Genomic DNA, 21,433 nt, shown 5'->3' with positions numbered 1-21,433 from the left:
ATAATGTATTCATTTCCCCATATGAAAATGCAGTATACTCCCCTTAGCGGGATACCCTGTTTTCAGTGGCTTTATAGAATTTCACCAGGAAAATAGAAGAGCAGGTAAGCATTATTATAGAATCTCTCCAGCCCAGAGAACTTAATAGTCCTGGAAATAATAATGTAATAAACCGGTTTAAGTACAAAACTAGACAATTTCTGTAACTAAAATAAAATATGAATACTATTAAATTAAATTAATGCATTAAATGCAGATTTAGCTTTGGTAACTGTTGATATATTTTATTATGTACTTATACCTTTTATTTTTAATAATACTTTTTTTTTCTATGTGCTCATTGCATTTAAAATGTGTAATATAAATTACTACATTAATGCTGATTAACCAAGATCAATTAAGTATGACTTTTACCATCTTGATTAAGACTTACAAATCATTATAAATATTTGTTTAAAGTAATATTGATCTTAGGTCAACCAAATCAATACTGTGACTTTGATGCATGTCTTGATGTTTTGAGACATTGATTAATATTGCTTTCCATGTCTCTTGTTTTTTAAAGTTTGATTATGTGTATGTTCTGTATGTGCCTTTTATATTTGCAATTTTAGAATTTTAGTTATTGCTAATAGTTATTCTATTTCTTGTCTTTATAAACCAAATTTTGTATGAGAAAAAATAATAATTCACTCCATATAAAGTTTTTTTTTTAGTATAAAAAAACTACCACTTATTTATCCCTGATGATATGCAGATATTATTAAAGTTGCTTTCACATTTACACTACTTTTTCGGGAACAAACAAATGTCAATAGTTAGTAAATGAAGAATTTCATATAGTGCTTACCAGCCATGATCATGACAACTAGGAAAATGTTCCTTTTTTAATGTTTCATCATCATGTTTTGCAAAATGCAGTTTCATAAGTAAACTGGGTTGGATTTATAAAAATATTCAATGGTAATCACTTTAGCCTCAACCTTAAAATTGTTGTGCATTCTGCTAAATCATTGTCTGGTTGAGAGTATTAGATATACAGTAGTCCATTATTGCTTAGACTTTTGAAATCTGTGTGTGGGTCAGGGGGGGGGGGCGCAGTTATAAAGCCACATAAGACTTTACTCCTACTTAATAATAATAGTGGCTTATAATGTACTTTAGGCTTCACTGAAACAAAAATATCACTTAACCAGCCTATAACTCCACTTAGCAATTTACTGTCACTGTTTTAACTTTGCTTTGGAGTGAACTACTATAGACAAAATAAATTACTAGATTTTTTTTCTTTTTATTGCCACTAACAACAGGATAGTAGGCAAAATATCCTTCTGGTTTAAGAAGTACATTAATTATGGGTTAAGTAACTTAAGCAGGAAGTTTCAGGGATTCATTACCATACTTAATTTGACATCCCTCAGTCACTATAACTGTAATATAATGCCCACTATTTCCCTTTAATAACACAGGCTAAAGATTATAAGTAGGCACAATTTAAGAGCTGGGTTTTTTTGTTTAGTTTTTTTGTTTGTCTTGGAATTTGAGAATAAAAATAAAATGCCTACTCTCTTTGTCTCCTCAATAAAAGTCTAGATTTAAAAAAAATAAAAATAAAAATATTTGTCCACTTTATGACCACTTGGGTGCTTTAATTTCCATCCTGGACTGTAAAAACCTCACCCCTGGGACTTGTTAACTCTATTTCTAAGCTTTCCTATACTGATCACAACCTCATGCAAGCCTCAATTCTTTAGACCTGATTATGGATTTTTGTCTTAAAAATGTGGGAATAATTTAAAATTGTTTGAAAAGCACTGGCCCTGGAGAAAATAACAAATAAATATTATGGAAAGATTGGCTAACGTAGTGTAATTCTCAAAAGAAAATTAAGCTGAAGAAAGATTACAAATGACATTTTATAAATATTAAAAAATGCTATCAGTATATAGGGGTGGCCCTAGGGCAAAATTTGAGACATGCTACATGCTTGCAGGTGTCATTTCCAACAAAATCAAATCCCTTCCAGTGTCAAGAAAACATTGACAACAATTATTTTTTTATATATATATATATATATACTATATATATATATATATATATATATAAAACCAAAATTCATTAAAATTATGGGGAAGATAAAAATGGAAATTAAAATCCACCATGCCTAAAAATTAAATCAATATAAATATTTGCATAGGAAATTAGCACATCTAGGCAAGATTCCCTGCTGGCTTTTTCCCAGAAATACCTCATATACAATGTTACCAATGCACAAGATAATTCTGTGTAAGATATGCAAATTAGATATGCAAATTCTCATTTTTTTTTGCTTCAAAATACTGTTTTTAACACAGCTATCCTTTTAACAGGATTATTGCAGCAAACCAGAAATCACTCACTAGACAGCCTGTTTCGTTCTTTTTGGAAATCATCAGTAGGAGATAGATTTCTGGTTGCTGCATTGGTAAAGCTATTTTCAAGGTTAAACCAAAATTCATTAAAATTATAGGGGGAGATAAAAAACTGAAATTAAAATCCTCCATGTCTCAAAATTAAATCAATATAAATATTTGCATAGGAAATTAGCACATCTAGGCAAGATTCCCCACTTGTTTTTCCCCAGAAATACCTCATATACAATGTTACCAATGCACAAGAGGTTTGCTGCAATAATCCTGTTAAAAGGATAGCTGTGTTTAAACAGTATTTTGAAGCAAAAAAACTGAGAATTTGCATATCTAATTTGCATATCTTACCCAGAATTCTCTTGTGCATTGGTAACATTGTATATGAGGTATTTCTAGGAAAAAGAAAGTGGGGAATCTAGCCTATATGTGCTAATTTCCAATGCAAATATTTATATTGATTTAATTTTGAGACATGGCAGATTTTAATTTCAGTTTTTTATCTCCCCCCATAATTTTAATGAATTTTGGCTTAACCTTGAAAATAGCTTTACCAATGCAGCAATCAGAAATCTATCTCCTACTGATGAGTTCCAAAAATAATGAAACAGGCTGTCTAGTGAGTGATTTCTGGTTTGGTGCAATAATCCTGTTAAAAGGATAGCTGTGTTAAAACAGTATTTTGAAGCAAAAAAACTGAGAATTTGCATATCTTACACAGAATTATCTTGTGCATTGGTAAAATTGTATATGAGGTATTTCTGGGAAAAAGCAAGCGGGGGAATCTTGCCTAGATGTGCTAATTTCCTATGCAAATATTTATATTGATTTAATTTTGAGACATGGAGGATTTTAATTTCAGTTTTTTATCTCCCCCATAATTTTAATGAATTTTGGTTTAACCTTGAAAATAGCTTTACCAATACAGCAACCAGAAATCTATCTCCTACTGATGAGTTCCAAAAAGAACAAAACAGGCTGTCTAGTGAGTGATTTCTGGTTTGCTGCAATAATCCTGTTAAAAAGATAGCTGTGTTAAAACAGTATTTTGAAGAAAAAAAAACAGAGAATTTGCATATCTAATTTGCATATCTTACCCAGAATACTTTTTGCATTGGTAACATTGTATATGAGGTATTTCAGGGAAAAAGCAAGTGAGGAATCTTGCCTAGATATGCTAATTTCCTATGCAAATATTTATATTGATATATATATATATATACATACATATATACACTGTATGTATATATATATATATATATATATATATATATATATATATATATATATATATATATACATATATCAATCATCCAAACACACATGTAAATAAAAGTAACATTTTAGGTTTAAAAATAATTATTATAAAATATAATATTCAACTTTATTAAATTAGATTTTACTGGTCACAGCTAATTGAATTAATGCCAATGAGTTTATCTTCAAAGCTTTAGGGGAATATGTATTAACTGCTGAGTGTTTTTCTGTTTTAGGATTTTCTAATGGAGACATTTATAATGTTCAAGGATCTAATAGGAAAGAATGTTTACCCTTCAGATTGGATGACTATGAGTATGATGCAAAACAGGTAAGCATTATTATTAGTTTGAAAAAATAATGTATATGAGTTCATTTTTCCTCTGAATATTGTTTTAGTTACACTGTTTCCACTGCATTGAGAAAGGCTAGTTTATGTCCATATTATTTATGTGTGGTAACATTTGCCTTATCCTTAAATATTCTACGTAGTGTTTGGTTAGCTCAGAGTACAAGTTTTTTTAGACCTTTCTCTAATTGGTCAGAGCAAAGGAGAAAATAAACATGGAACCCCTGTGCTTTTTATGTGGTGTTATCTTAATTTGCAAAACCTTAATGGTGCTAACAAAATTACTTTAAACATTTCAGGGGAGCTTACTAGTGGGGAGCAGACATGTAATTGGTTTGGAGCTTTAATACCAGTAGAAAAAAAATCCATATGGCTTCAATTTTTGAGCTGAAATTACTGCTACTTGGCATTTTTTTTTGTGTCTCATGATAACTAACTCCCCACAACCAACCTTTCAAACAAACCCCCTTCTGCTATTAACCTTCAACTGCCATAACCCTCATATCGGAAAACCCTACCCTGTTATAAACCCTTAACCCTTAACCACTGCAAACCCCATCTCTAAATTTGCCCCAGTATCAACCTATAAATTGTTACACTCTCGACTAAATACACAAATATCCCCTTCTATTAACCCCCATAAAATTAATCTGACCCAAGGCTTCCCAAAGATCTTTTTGCTAAAAAAACAAACAAACAGTTATTCTTCAGCTACTGTCCAGCTGCAGTGCTGAGGTCATGCTTTGCTTTACCATAATCTCATGAGATTTTACTGAAATCTCATGAGATTTCATAGTAAACTTACCATGTACTTTATAAGTCAGCGTGTGTGTGTGCATTCTATTGGTGGACAGTTACATGCCCCACAAACATGAGAACAAAAATAATTATTTTTGAAAAGATAGATATTGATTAAAAAAAATCTGTAAAATATATTAAAATAGTATCTTTCAGATGCAACATAGATATCAACTTTATTGTTCCTTTAACTATTTTTCTCTTTTGTCATTCTAATCCATTTGCCACTGCCCCTTTAACAGAAAAAAATATATGTTTTCTGTTGTTTGAATGCTCTGTACAACTGTTAATCTGTGAAAAATGTCAGCAATTAGAAAATTAATTAGTTGATAATCTAGTGACTGGATCATTTTTATTCTCCTGAATTGTACGTTTGGCTTGTTTCCCATTAGCGGCTGCACACAGTATAGTGTAACAAATGAGAGGTAAAACGGAATTCCCTGATGTGTAAAGTGCTACTTCTATCAAAAATTCATTGTATTGTTTGTCATTGTTTGTTCTGTCAAACTTTCTCCTTTAGCTAAATATTTTGTGACACTGTGAGTAAATCAAGTGATCTGTGCATTTCTGTACAGTTTGTTCCTAGTTCAGATGGAGTTCATTTTTAGCCATTACATTTTGTCTTACTTATACAGAACACAGGCTGTATTTTGCTTGCTGAAATGGAACGAATGCTAAATAAATCAAGGTTATTCCTTCTTGTTAGTGATAAAACATCACTTCAGTCTTTTAATTTTACATCAGGATGTGTGGAACATTGACTGTGCATAACTACTAATCAGAATGAATTACTACTATTTAAAGTACTAGAAACAAATATTGGATTTAGTTAATTGTATAGCAGGCATAAGAGGTCTGACTTTGAGTTTTATAAATGTGAGATATGGCTCAGACAGCCATGGAATTTATTTAGCCCTATGTTCTAAATGTAGAATTGGTAAAGAGTCATGTTATTTTATTTTATTTTAACCGCTGAGACAAGTAGTTTGGGGCAATACAGCTTTTCACTCATTTTGGAGTCAAATGTTATCTGCTTTTCCCAGAGAAGCACAGCACTCTGCTCCTCTCACTCCATTTATACTGACAGGCTCCAAACATGGTGACAATATAGTCTAAACAACAAGCATACGCAGCAGGAACATTAAGGGCATGTGGTTGACAAACAGGCTGCAGGGTCTGAGGTTTCATCAAGGATATGATATATGCATTTAGCTCATAGTGAAGCTGGAGGTCCAGGTGTCTGACTTGAGTTCTGATGTGTAGGGCATGGTGACTTAGAGAAGATACCTAACTAGAGGTCTGATCTGAGGTTTCTTGAGGATTTTAGATGTACAATTACTGCAGAACCAGGTAACTGATCTGTGGTCTGATATGGGTATATGGCTGAAAGAGGGATTGCAAGGCTAGTGGTCTTATCAGACGACTAGTGTTGGTATATGGCTGAAATAGGGGTTGTAGGCCAAGGGATCTTATCTAATGTCTGGTGTTTATGAGTGAAAGAGGGACAGTGGGCAAGAGGTCTGATCTGAGGTCTGGTGTTGGTTAATGGCTGAAAAATGGTCTGACGTGGACTTATTAAAGAAAGGGTCTTAAGTGTCCATGGTGTGATCTGTAGTATGCAGTAGATATGTGTCTTTGAGGAGCTGCACAGCTATGGGGTCTGATCTGGGGTCTCCTCTAGATATAGAATGAAGAATGGCTGCAGGGCCACAGATCTGATCTGTGGTCTGATGTGGGTGTGTCGCTTAAAGGGACATGAAACCCAATAATAACTTTCTAATTTCTTACTTCTATTATAAAATTGTCTTTGTTCTTTTGGTATATATTGTTGAAAAGCAGGAACATAAGCTTAGGAGTGTGCCCTTGTCTGCAGTACTATATGGCAGCAGTTTTGCAAGAATTATATTCATTTGCAAGAGCACTAGATGGCAACAGTATTTCCTGCCATGTAGGCTCCTACCTAGATATCTGATAATGGGAACAAAGCAAATGTGATAATAGAAGTAAATTGGAAACTTTTTAAAATATTGTATGCTCTGTCTGAATCACAAAAGAAAGTTTTGGGTTTCATATCTCGTTAAAGAGGGTCTACAAGTCTAAAAGGGTCTGATTGAATTTTTTAATGCTTCATGACAAGAGAATTGTGAAGGGTGAGAAGTTAAAGGGACACTAAACCCAAATTTTTTCTTTCATGATTCAGATAGAGCATGACATTTTAATTAACTTTCTAATTTACTCCTATTATCAATTTTTCTTCATTCTCTTGCTATCTTTATTTTAAAAGTAGGAATGTAAATCTTAGCAGCCAGCCCATTTAGGTTCAGCACCATGGATAGCGCTTTCTTATTAGAGGCTTACATTTTCCTACCAATAAGCAAGCATAACCCAGGTTCTCCACCAAAAATGGGCCGGCTCCTATGCATCACATTCCTGCTTTTTAAATAAAGATATCAAGAGAACGAAGAAAAATTGATAATAGGAGTAAATTAGAAAGTTGCTTAAAATCGCATGCTCTATCTGAATCATGAAATAAAAAAACTGGGTTTAGTGTCCCTTTAATTCTGCCTCTGCTATTGTTTAGAAAAGTATTTATTTTTTATAGTTTACACCTCTTCATCCAATGCAACCAAAATAGGTCTTAATCATGCTAACCATATGTACATCTTGGTCCTTACAACAATGAAACCTACAAGCATGAAACAATCATTTAAATCTAGATTCAGCATTTGCAATGCTATAAAAGCATTGCCAATATCAAGAGACTCCTTACAGATGCTTCAAAACTGTGCCCAACTATTTCTAGTGACAACAAAATGTCTTTAGCTGAATGTCCTTTAAATGCAGGGTTAGGTGTTGGGATATGCTTAGATTTAGTGCTTGGGTTGTCATTAGGTGGATAGGGTAGTTTTAGATTTTAAGGGCCATTATAAGGAAAAATATCACATGATCTCATTCGTTAGAGCATGTCCTTTTATCACTATTGATCCTGCAACTCTGTGTTTAATCCCTGAAAATTGGTCAAACATATAGGTAAAGTACCACTTGGGAGCCACAGAGAACTGTTGATCCTGAGCAGAAACTAACAGTGATATAATCAGCAAAGCTAGTCGCATAACCCAGCAATGCAACTAGCACTGCTGACTGGGTCAGCCTAGTAGAACTTTACATAGGGCTTGATGAGAAATCATGCAAAATCTTCAGGTTTGTTTTTTAATGTAGTAGTCTCTTCTTCACATCCAGAATCCTACATAGCTAGCTAAACATCTCCCAATCCATAATTGTATTTCTACAATTCTTTGACCGACCTCGCCTTATTGACAAGACTTCTTAGATTATCCTGCCTAAGCGGAGAAATTTAGATAATCAGGTCCATAAAATTGCAGGGTCGATAGTGAAAAAATTAAATAAATGCTCTAACAAATGAGAGCAAGTCTTTTTTTTTGTAATGCTAATGGATACCATTTGGGGATTATAGATAGAAATAGGATTAACTCCTTGAATGCCAGAAAGTGGATAAAAAACCTGATGAATAAGTGGCAAACCTATTTGGTTGGTAATGCAAAAGCAATGAATATCAACATTTCAGCAATGCATTTTGATGATATTATTAGTATGCTGTGAAGCAACATGCTGTAGTTAACTATATGCAACAATTTTAATTTAACAGTTCTCAGGACAAGCATGAACTTTAATATATTCCTTAATTCAAACATTATCCATACTAATAAACCAAACAGGTCTTTTTAGTGCTGATAGCAATATATTAAAAAAAACATACTTTTAAATCACCAGGGTTTAAATATTTTTTAAAAAAGATAATTTACCTAATGTTTAGAACTTACAAATTAATTTAGTCACATAAGGTCCCTCAGGTTTCAATAGTTTTGTCAACATTCTTAAATCTTCATTTTGCTTCTAGGAAAAATAAAAACGTTCTTGACCTTTTTGCTGTCAACACTTTATAGCTCTCCAAACCCACACACTTTTTTTTGCTTTTTTCTTTTGGAATCTAATGAAAAATGGAACACAGCTTTTTCCACAAAACATATATGTAAAAACAGCCATGCTACTTGCTTTTTCCGTTCTACAAGATATATTTATAACCTTCAAATCATGTCATTGTCATGCAAAAATATTGGAATATTTAAAATCCTCAATGTTAAATGCACATTATGCACTTATGTTTTTAAAGATTATTAAAACAAAGTTTTTAACACAAGAAAGCAGCCCTTAATAACCAATATACCTTAGTGTACAAATTGGATGTAAATCTGAATTTGTGTACAGTATTGTAATATTCACTTTCCAAAGGTAGATGAACTGAAAACCAAGTGATAATTGCCCTTATAAGGTGGACACTGAGATTGCATAATATTGTAATTCAGCTATGAAACAAACCCGATGATGTTTCTGAACATAATATTTCAAGTAAAAAAAAAAGTTATTATTCTTTATTTGTAAGAATAATTGAAAATATTTAGTAAGTCAAATATGTAATTGACATTTTACAGTAAAAAAATAACTCATACTTTTACTCAAAAAATAAATATATATAGTGAATATATAATAGACTGTCACTTTAATGTTATAAAACCCATTATCATCTCTTGCTATCTTTTGCATATATATATAGTATCTCTTTTTTATGAGTAAGTAAGTGGCAATTACATTTTAATCCTTTCATGTAAACTCTAAAAGTACTATTGGGCTCGATTTACGTCAGTATTTATCAAGCAGCGGTCATTAGACCGCTGCTTCCTACTCTCTTCTCCAACTCTTTGATGGAGAATTTATATCTCCCTGGTCTTGTCCGACCGGGAAGATTGACAGCTCCTGCCCGCGCGTGATTGGCTGGTTGTGGGCAGGGGGTGGTGTTGCACACAAGCGCAAAATAGCACTCGCGTGCAATGGTAAATTCCAGCAGTGGATTGCTGCCCGCCAGAGGAGTATGTTCACCCCTGTCCACCCTCACTTGAAACTTTGAGCCTTATGCAGCCCTAGTATTCATAATCGCTAGATAGATTACAAGTTTTGCGTTATAGAGGGTGCGAAACTAACGCAACAATAGTTGCGTTATTTCACCCTCCATAACGCTGCCATTACACATTTCTGAAAAGCCACCTTGTGCATGCGATATGGTGGCAACAAGCTCCATACCGCAGAAAAGCTAAGGGCTGCTTTGATGTGCTTGTGCACGCTTTCCCCTTAGACATCACTGGGGAGTGAGTGTTAGAAAAAAAATTAACACCTGAAGCGCGAAATGAAAAGCTCCATAAAGCAACCCCACTAATGTCTATGGGGAAATTTTTTTACGTTTAAACCTAACATCCTAACATAAACCCCAAGTCTAAACACCCCTAATCTGCCGCCCCCGACATCGCCAACATCAAAATAAAGTTATTAACCCCTAATCTGATGCTTCTGACATCGTTGCCACTAATAAAAGTTATTAACCCCTATTCTGCCACTCCTCGACATTGCCGCCATTATAATAAAGTTACTAACCCCTATTCTCCCACACCACAACATCGCTGACACTATAATAAAACTATTAACCCCTATTCCGCCATTCCCTGACATCGCCACCACTTAATAAAGTTATTGACCCCTAAACCTCTGGCCTCCCACATCACCGCCACTAAATAAACCTATTAACCCCTAAACCACCAGCCCCCCACATTGCAAAAAACTAAAATAAACTACTAACCCCTAGACAGGGCCGGTGCTAGGATTTTTGGCCACACAGGCGAGGATACATTTTGCCGCCCCCCCCCCCCCCCCCCCGATTACATACCATCCTATTGCTAGTTAAAGGGATATTAAATCCAATTTTTATTTGTTCATAATTCAGATAGAGCATGCAATTTTAAGCAACTTTCTAATCAACTCCTATTATCAAATTTTCTTTGTTCTCTTGGTATCTATATTTGAAAAGCAGGATTGTAAACTTAGGAGCCGGACCATTTTTGGTTCAGCATCCTGGGTAGCGCTTGCTGAAAGGTGGCTAAATGCAAATTAAACAGTGGTAGTGCTGCATTTTTATTAGAATCATGATAAGCATAGCATTTCTTTAAAATGCCATCTATATAAAATGCAGTAAGTTAAATGTTAACCCCTTGAGGGCTAAAATGTATTGCAGAGCAACCAAGAGGTTAAATATTATATACATTTATAATTAACCTTCCTTTACAGGTTATTTATTCTGTCTCACATAAATCAGCTTGCATATTTATTTCCCCCACAACAATAATTGTTAATACATAAATTTGGTACTGATAGGTTAGTATGTGTGCACACCCTAGTTGGGAATCATTGCTATATACAAACACTGACTTTAACAGGATTAAATAATATTTGAAAAATATGTTGTTTAAAAGCATGTGCATAATTTAATTTAGTCAAATTTAACATTGATTATTTATCTGACCTGATAGTTTTCATGTACTAAAGAAAAAAAAGGCAGGAAGGCAGCACAAAACAACCCAAACAACTTTATTTGAAGGCTAAAACATAGCTATGTTTTAGCTTTCAAATAAAGGTTACTTTCTACTTTTTTGGAGTGCTGCCTTTCTGCATTTTTTTTCTATAACACATGAAAACTCCTGGGATCTAAAAGGGGAAGATCTAAAAGGCATTGCACCCTGCACTATTGTTTAAATTCTTTGGACAAAACTTACAGCCCTGCAGAGTAATTCTAGGTCCTCATAAGAGTCAGAGCATGCATGATATATTTGATCCAACATTAATAACCCAGTATGGTGTACCTAAGTAACCCAACTTACCCATTAGCGTCACTAGGGTTGGTGTCACCCCCTTCTTAGGAATAAAAATATATATATGTGTCAATTTAATTGGCTATAGCTGTTGTTCTTAGAAAGAACAGTTGTATATTAGAATATTAGAATAATTGAAACTTTAAACTAAGATGGTAATGTAAAATGTTTACAACCCTATGCAATTTAAATAACTAGTTTTTATTTTAGGGGGGTTGGTGGCTATGGTGTTTAATTGCAGACATTCTGTACATTTTAAACTGATTTGTATATCATGTACATTTCTAAAAATAGCAGGTTTAAAAAAATTATAAAAGAAACAAAAAAAAATCCTCAAAAAAAACAGAAAAAGTATTTGAAATGGTTCCTTTCTATTGTTACAAAAAATGTAAAACAAGTATAAATCTCAATATGAAAACCCCAGAAACAAAATGGTTAACTACTGCATTGCATATTTGTAAGTGATTTAACCTTTTTTTGACAGATTTATACTTATTCCACTAGACAGTGATGTGAGTTAGAACTAAATTATCAGGAATGAGGTGGCGAGTATTGAACCTGGCATTTGTTGGACCTTTTAATTTTCTCCTCAAACCAGGGCATTTTGCATTTTTAGGACACTCATACACACATACATACACATTTTATATATATATATATATATATATATATATATACACACACCCATATACACACAAACACAAATATACATACAAATATATATATATATATATATATATATATATATATATATATACACATGTACATACACAGGCACATATACACACACTTACAAGCACACAGATATACACACACACACATACGTACATACCCAGACAGATATATACACATATACATACACACACATATAAACATATACCCAGTAACATACTGTATACATACACATACATACACAATGTACATACCCAGACACACATACATACATACACACACACACACACACATGTACATACCCAGACAGATATATACACACATATATACATACAGACACACATACATACATCTACATACACACACACACACATATATACATATACCCAGTAACATACTGTATACATACACAACAATGTACATACCCAGACACACATACATACACACATACATACAGACAGCTGCTTCAATTAAAAGCCAATGGACTATAGTCATAAACAGCAGCAGTAAACAAATCTTATAATAGATATTCAGATTATAAAATTACCTTGATCTGTTCCATAGACATAGTCCAGAGACCGGCAGCAGCCAGTAAATTATATAGATGGTTGATTTATTCTAGTGAAGGAGTGTTGTGTTGTCTGACACATTCTCACTGACAGCTTTCCCTCTTGATTTGAAATCACGCAGCCACATCAGTTTTAACCTTTAATTTTTTACTACCCTTCCTCCTGATTCACATGTGGAGTAGCCAAGCAGAATTTATAGCCGTTACTTACAGAGCAGCTATCAGTAAAGTTTGTAACCTGATAGCTGCTCTGTAAGTAACAGCTATAAATCAGAACACACAGAAAACACTAACACTTCTCTTATAACCAGGGCTGCTGCATCATGGCCATGTGCTTTATATGAAGATAAAGCCACGTGCAGTGCAGTGTTTTGCCGCAATAAAAAAAAAACAACAATAGTTACTTTGGACTGGCGCAGGGCAAGCCCTGATGTCACTCATCCCCTGAGCATGTCACCCCACGGTCCGCACACCCTGCCAATGACGCCACTGCACTTACCCAGATCTTTGTCAGTCACTTTTCAAAGATCTTCTTTGCAGCTTGATGCCTGGTGCTGCTCCTTCCCGCTCTCTAGTTCCCCTGTGCTCTGTCCTGCACAGCCTGGCTGGCTCCTCCCCCTTCCTCTCCGGTCATATTCCTTCTGCTTCTGCTGTGTTTGTGACTAAAAGGAACATGACCGATAACCTGGCAGTGGCTGGAACTGGAATGTTTAGCAGTCTAGCAGAATGGGGTATTGGGGTGGTGATGCATGGTGGAGCCGACACATGTGGTTCAGACAGAGCACAGGGAGGGCACGCATATTGCTCAAAAAGCTCATCCAGGCCAGCAGACACAGTAAAACATACACAAATGTAAAAAAAAAAAAAGATCAATGTGTTGCCGCTCCAAGTTTGCGCCCCACCTGCTGGGCGCCCTAAGGTCGTCGCCTAACTGGCCTTATGCCTTAAGCCGGGCCTGCCCCTAAACCTAACAACCCCCTAACTTTATATTAAAATTACAATATCCCTATCTTAAAATAAATAAAAACATCTGTGAAATTAAAAAAAAACAGTTTAAACTAACAATTAACCTAACATACCTATTATACTAAAATTAAAATAACTACTGTACCAATTAAAAAAAACTAAATTACACATTAAAACCTAATACTAATAAAAAAATTAAGTTTAAAATTATAAAAAATAAAAAATACTAAATTATGAAAAATAACAAACACTAAATTACGAAAAATAACCAACGAAATTATTAAAAAAATAAAAAATACCACTGCATCTAATAGCCCTATAAAAATGAAAAAGCCCCCCAAAATAAAAAAACCCTAGCCTAAAATAAACTACCGATAGCCCTTAAAAGGGCCTTTTGTAGGGCATTGCCCTAAAGAAATCAGCTTTTTTACATGTAAAAAACCACAAAGACCCCCCAACAGTAAAACCCACCACCCAACCAACCTAAAATTCAGCTCTTTTACATTGCCCTGAAAAGGGTATTCAGCTCTTTTAAAAAAAGCTCAAACCCTAATCTAAAAAAAACCCACACAAAAAGATTTAAAAAAAACTAACACTAACCCCCGAAGATCCATTTACAGTTTCTGAAGTCCAGACATCCATCTTCATCCAGGCGGCGAGAAGTCTTCATTCAGGTGGCGAGAAGTCTTCATCCATGCGGCATCTTCTATCTTCATCCAGGCGGCATCTTCTATCTTCATCCCGGCGGCATCTTCTATCTTCATCCCGGTGGCGTCTTCAATCTTCATCCCGGCAGCGCAGAGCGGATCCATCCTTGAAGACCTCCGGCGCGGAGCGGCCTCTTCATACAGTCACCACCATACGCTGATCCTTCAATGCAAGGGAGCCTTTTCAAAATGGTGTCCCTGGCATTCCCATTGGCTGATTTGATTCTTGAAATTCAAATCAGACAATAGGATGAGAGCTACTGAAATCCTATTGGCTGTTCAAATCAGCCAATACGATGAGAGTTAATGAAATTCTATTGACTATTCAAATCAGCTTCCAAATAATTTTAGACTTCATTTTTTTTAATGTGTAATTTAGTTTTTTTAATTGGTAGTTATTTTAATTTTAGTATAATAGTTATGTTAGGTTAATTGTTAGTTAAAACTTAGGGTTTTTTAATTTCACAGGTAAGTTTTTATTTATTTTAAGATAGGGATATTGTAATTTTAATTTAAAGATAGGGGGTGATAGATTTAGGGGTTAATAGTTTAATTTATTAGTGGCGATGTGGGGGGCTGGCGGTTTAGGGGTTAATCGGTTTATTTAGTAGTGGCAATGTTGGGGGCTGGCAGTTTAGGGGTTAATAGGTTTAGTTAGTGGCGGCCATGTCAGGGAGCAGCGGAATAGGGGTTAATAACTTTATTATAGTGGCGGGGATGTGGGCGGCAGATTAGGGGTTATTACGTTTTAAATAGTGTTTGCAATGCGGGAGGGCCTCGGTTTAGGGGTTAATAGGTAGTTTATTGGTGTTAGTGTACTTAGTAACAGTTTAGTTATGAGTTTTGTGAAACATTTTTGTAGCGCAAAACTAATAACTACTGGTTTCAGATAGCATAATGGATCGTGTCAGTATAGGCTGTAACGCAAGAATTTTAGCCTCACCGCACAACTTGTAATAACAGCGCTATGGAAATCCTACGCAAAAACGTCATTTTTTTGAGTGCAGGATTGACGTTGCATTATAGGCTAAAATGCTTGCGTAATGGCTGTGTTACTGTTTTTACGCTGAAATGGACATTTTTTTCAGCGTTAAAACTGTAACGCAAAACTCGTAATCTAGGTGAATGTGTTGTATCTGCAAATTAGTCAATGTTCAACTCAGGAGATGTTTGTATTCTGCAGGGACTACTAAATAGTTTGTAGGACATCATGCCATATATTCTGAATGAATGTAATATTTACCAGTTGGGAATTTAGTTACAGTCTGTTCTTCCAGAAAACTAACCACAAGCATCGGAAACTGTGTCCTAAAGGCTTTAGAAATGGGAAAAGATTCAACCACATTAAACATATGAACATAATCCTCCTCATGCTACCTGGAGAATTATACTGGGCAGGAAAGGATTTGTTTGTCTTAAAGGGGTTTTGAATGATATAAGAAAGAAGGCAGTCATAAAAATAAATCAAAACTATTTTACATCAATGTGAAACCATTGTATTCTTTGTCTCATGCTATCATCTCTCTGATAAGCTTTCTGTTAGGTAATATCTAGTGTACCTTGTATACCTATTCAACTTGTATATGTGTGTGTTTATACCTGTCTTACAATACTAAATACCAGTGAACATCTGCACTCTTTATTTAGAGTAGAGTAGGAGACGTTTCTTTGGACCTAACGTTTTGTACTTGAAGACAAAGATAGTTTTCTGTGGTGTTGTTCCTTTTAGAGTGATTGAATATGGAGGTTTAGATATATTAAAGGGACAGTCTATACTAAAATTGTTTTTGTTTACAAAACAAATAGATAATGCCTTTACTACCCATTTTCCAGCTTTGCACAACCAACATTGTTATATTTATATAAAATGTAAACCTCTAAATTTCTTCCTGTTTTTAAGCCACTACAAACAGCCTCTTATCTCATGCTTTTTATTATCATTTCAAAACAATAGACTGCTAATCCATGTGAGCCATGTAGATAACATTGTGCTCACTCCTGTGGAGCTGTGCAGGAAACAGCACTAATTGGCTAAAATGCAAGTCAATAGATAATAAATAAATATCCATGTGATAAGGGGGCTGTCAGAAGAGGCTTAGACACAATGTGATCACAGAGGTAAAAAGTATATTATTATAACCATGTTGGATGTGCAAAACTGGGGATTGGGTAATAAAGGGATTATGTATCTTTTTAAACAACAATTTTGGAGTAGACTGTCCCTTTAACCATGCTCAATATTGCAATGGTACTGAGAATAGTGGCTGGCTATTTTTGGAGATTGTGTTGTTGTTACACCAGAATATAAGAAATGGGAGCAAAATTTGTGTTGGCAGTAACCAGGAAGACTTGTTGCCAGGCAACTGCATTTCTTTTTAGTACTGCCACAACTTTTTTCATGGTTCTGAGCTTTCTTATGAGAGTTATTTTTCTAAATGGACCTCACTGATCTATTGGCATTATTTAATCCCTTTTCTCTTCTGGCCTTGTTTTCATCATTTAGTTTATAGACACACTGCTAATTGTGCATTTAATAACACAGAGCATAAAGACATATTTTCCTTTTTTTTTTTTCCCAAGATTCTAGTAATCATTTTTCCCATGTTATTTTAAGGGCAGTTATATAATTTAAAACTACAGTTATCTCTTTTAACTTATAGTATGGTGGACTGCGTATTCCTGCCATTTACTTTATACTCTTCTGTATCTAAATAAACTTTAAAATGAGTACATTGCATTTATTGTTTTTTCCCCTAATATTAATCTGAAATTGACAAGCATTGTAATCCTATATTCTTCAAAGTCCTTGAAGGTCATCTATGTGCATGTTCCAAAGGAGACTTGTTTAGTACAAGACTTGTATAAGCTATGATCCATCATATGCCGACAACAGAATTTAGAAAATAAGCAAAAATATAAAGAAGTAGAGACCAGCAGAGCACAGTTATATATCAGTAGGACATCTACTGAGCACATCATTTCAAGACAATCCCAAAAACAGCATGTAAAGACAATGAGCCTAAAGATCTAAAGCTCTCTGCTATGATGAGATGATCTACAATGATCCTACTGCACTGTGAAATCTCTCACAAGACTCTAGAAAGGCATATCTTTATTTATAATTCGAAAACAGAAAGAAAGCGCCTCATGGTGTGGTATTTCCAAACAATGTGAAACTATGAGAAAACAGATGAACAGGTACTCACAAGTGTGCTGGCACCCTTGGCGAAAAAGTTGCAAACAAGCAGGCTGACCTTTATACAGCAGTCAGCACGCTGAAAACTCTCCCACTGGGAGATTTTGTATCATAAAGAGCATCATTACTTTCTATGGAAGGCATTACTCATCTCTCTGGGGCTTCCAGCTTCCTACCCTTTTTTTAGAGAATTCAGTGAGTTCAGTTTCTGTGAAGTCTGCACCATAATTTCTCTTCAAGATGGAGAATCGGGCCCAATGTTGCATGCTACAGTAGATTCCCTCAATCTCATTCAGACATTGGCTGGTTCCGCAGCCCTATGCACATTGGTGATTCGAATAGGATCATAACTTGATATAATAATGACTTACACATGTTTGCATGTGGAAATAAATATGGCTATTTGTATTGCTTTGGTCTGCTATATTGGGTCTTTTCATGTAAACCAACTTGGAAAACATTTTCATATTTTGCTCCAACCCATTCTAAAATGCCTTATTGCACTGTGTCAAGTTATTAAAAAAGCTCTTCTAACAGACTGAAGTAGAAAAACAGATGATAGATTGATAGATAGATACTGTAGATAGATAGACAGACAGACAGACAGACAGACAGACAGACAGACAGACAGACAGACAGACAGATAGATAGATAGATAGATAGATAGATGCCACATGCCAAGAGTTGCTGTGATTGTTGAAAATTATCAAATTAATTTGCACCACTGAATACTATTAGAATTAATGAGCTGCTATCAATTGTCAGTCTTTATTTAGAAGTCATGAAAATGACATTCTTTAAAACTATTGAATATCCTTGATATGATGTCCTTCAGCATCTAACAGCATTTACAGTAATATTATTATTACTTTATACCCTGACTTCCAGTTTTTTTATTATTTAAATACAGATACATCTTAATAAATTGTGACATTTAGTTGAAGTTATTTATCAAATATGCAGCCTGCAAAGCTTCTATAATGGTACTGCACTAAATTAAAAAGCCACATTGATGGGAAGCAGTTGCTGTAATATCTGACCCAGTTTTTATTGGCTCTTTGTTGTTTTTGATTCAAGGAAATTTTTATCAGTATGAAATAACTGAATGCAACAGTGTTTCACAAAAAAAAATAGTTTTAAAGGTACTAGATTTACCACAATGACTAAATTGGCATTTTAAGAATACTATATCCAGGTGAGCTTAATATTTTTCTACTAAAAGGTCACCAATGCCTAATGAAAAAAATGCATATCTGAAGCATATATTAAATGCCAGATGTACAAGGTTCGATATCTGGAACCTCATTGGCCCAGCATCGCAGCAAGATGCCTGAGCTGCTGAGCCCCCTTCTCCAGTACAACCAACTGAATATGAGCAGGGCTTGTCAATCATCCTGATCTGAGCATTAATAGTGCTCCCTATGCTTTCCATTAAAAGTATGGGGCACGCTAAAAAAGTTTCAGCAGTGTTACGATGCTTTGATTACATTTTTTAACCGTCTTCTTATACTACCATATTTTGTGCTATTCTTAACATACCCTTCACTCTTGTTTGCACTACCATTTTGAGTTTAATGTAATATTCATTCAATGGCTACAAAAAAAGAATAACAAATTGCTTAGGTATGCATCACTAACAGATAAATAATTAATTTACACATAACAATATATATATATATATATATATATATATATATATATATATATATTACAATGTAGAGAGATACAATGTCAAAAAATGTCTGTGGTTAATTAGCTAACTTAGCTCTATCTCTGTCTAATTAGCAAATTAGCTGTGTGGTCTCTCCTGCAATCTTTCTTTAATTACATTTTTTCAATATGTAATTTTTTAGTTCCACCTCGTACAGTTAGCTTAACATTAAATAACAGGATGATAATGCCCATTATTATCACTAAGGTAGCTCAAAGAAAGTCAGAAAAACAATTTGACAGCTAAAAATGCATTATTTAAACTATTGTTATTTAATATTACATTTGGTTTAATTTCATACAATGTCTGTTGCATTGGAAGAAATCAACAATCTACATAGTAATTTGGAACAAATTATGAGGAACAGAATAATATAGTAAAGTTATAGTCAGATATGGACAGGTTAGCTTTTTGAATTTCTGGGTGATATTGGAGAAAATCCTATCACCATGTACAGTACAACAAAGAGAAACCATGGAACCACAATGTGGTACTTTATTTTGTAAAATCTCTGAAAAGGAACTAAAGGAGTGAGCAAGAAGGCATGACAATAAAATAGAAAAATATTAACAATGGGACATGATCTAGAATAGTAGTGTTATTATGGAAAACTGAAACCTAAGGAAAAAGTGAAAACATTGGATAAAATGGGGACTAGCAAATATGATTTTTTAAAGTTAAAAGTCTAATTGGGAATATAAGTGTCTGTAGTGCAATTGACAAAGGAGTGTTAGACTATTGAAACCAGACACCGTGGGGCCTAGTTATCAAGCCGTCAACCTCAAATACGCTGGAATTCCGCAGCATATTTGTGGCGAGGCTGATTCGCCTTAGTTATCAAAGGCTAGAGACCGGCAAAAGTAGAATTTTGTGACGTAAGCTTCGATCCGCCGGACTCAGTCCGACACAGATCGATTCTTACATCACTCCAGATGTTCCGCACACAAGTGCGGCACAATCTGACTACTTTTGCTAGTTATCAAAAAACTAGCAGGTACGCTCGGCACTTTTACGGCCCAGCGTACCTGGTTTTCAATCCGCCGCCCTGGAGGTGGCGGATCCCATAGGAATCAATGGGAGTCTGACCATAGCAAAAGTACAAGTTCGCTGCTGACAGACATCCCATTCCCTAAACCGCCGCTCCCGGAGCCCACCGCCACTATAATAAATATGTTAACCCCTAAACCGCCGCTCCCGGAGCCGACCGCCACTATAATAAATATGTTAACCCCTAAACCGCCGCTCCCGGAGCCCACCGCAAGCTACTCTATACATATTAACCCCTAAACCGCCTCTCCCTGACCCCGCCGCAACTATAATAAATGTATTAACCCCTAAACCGCCGCTCCCAGACCCTGCCGCAACCTATATTAAATGTATTAACCCCTAATCTGCCCCCCCTACACCGTCGCCACCTATAATACATTTATTAACCCCTATCCTGCCCCCCACTACACCGCCGCCACTGTAATAAATTTATTAACCCCTAAACCTAAGTCTAACACTAACCCTAACACCCCCTAACTTAAATATTAATTAAATAAATCTAAAAAATATTTCTATTATTAACTAAATTAATCCTATTTAAAACAAAATACTTACCTTTAAAATAAACCCTAATATAGCTACAATATAAATAATCATTTTATTGTAGCTATTTTAGGATTTATTTTTATTTTATAGGTAACTTTCAATTTATTTTAACTAGGTACAATAGCTATTAAATAGTTATTAACTATTTAATAGCTACCTAGCTAAAATAAAGAGAAATTTACCTGTAAAATAAAAACTAACCTAAGTTACAATTACACCTAACACTACACTATACTTAAATAAATTATTCCTATTTAAAACTAAATACTTACCTGTAAAATAAACCCTAAGATAGATACAATGTAATTAATAATTACATTGTACCTATTTTAGGATTTATATTTATTTTACAGGCAACATTGTATTTATTTTAGCTAGTTAGAATAGTTATTAAATAGTTATTAACTATTTAATAACTACCTAGCTAAAAGAAATACA

The 21,433-nt window shown here is 34.5% G+C and overlaps 1 protein-coding gene across 1 annotated transcript in view; it reads left to right on the top strand.

Annotated features, from left to right (window-relative positions):
• The window catches only part of DOCK2 (dedicator of cytokinesis 2), a 1,640,323-nt gene that overhangs the window by 1,059,391 nt on the left and 559,499 nt on the right, over window positions 1-21,433 (top strand). The window contains 1 exon segment of the mRNA XM_053718563.1: window positions 3,899-3,993. Coding sequence (XP_053574538.1) covers window positions 3,899-3,993 — 95 coding nt within the window.

This window comes from Bombina bombina, chromosome 6 (assembly GCF_027579735.1).
Source record: "Bombina bombina isolate aBomBom1 chromosome 6, aBomBom1.pri, whole genome shotgun sequence".
Classification (NCBI taxonomy): domain Eukaryota; kingdom Metazoa; phylum Chordata; class Amphibia; order Anura; family Bombinatoridae; genus Bombina; species Bombina bombina.
Note: the sequence above shows the minus strand (reverse complement) of the source record. Positions and strands in the feature narration are given on the sequence as shown.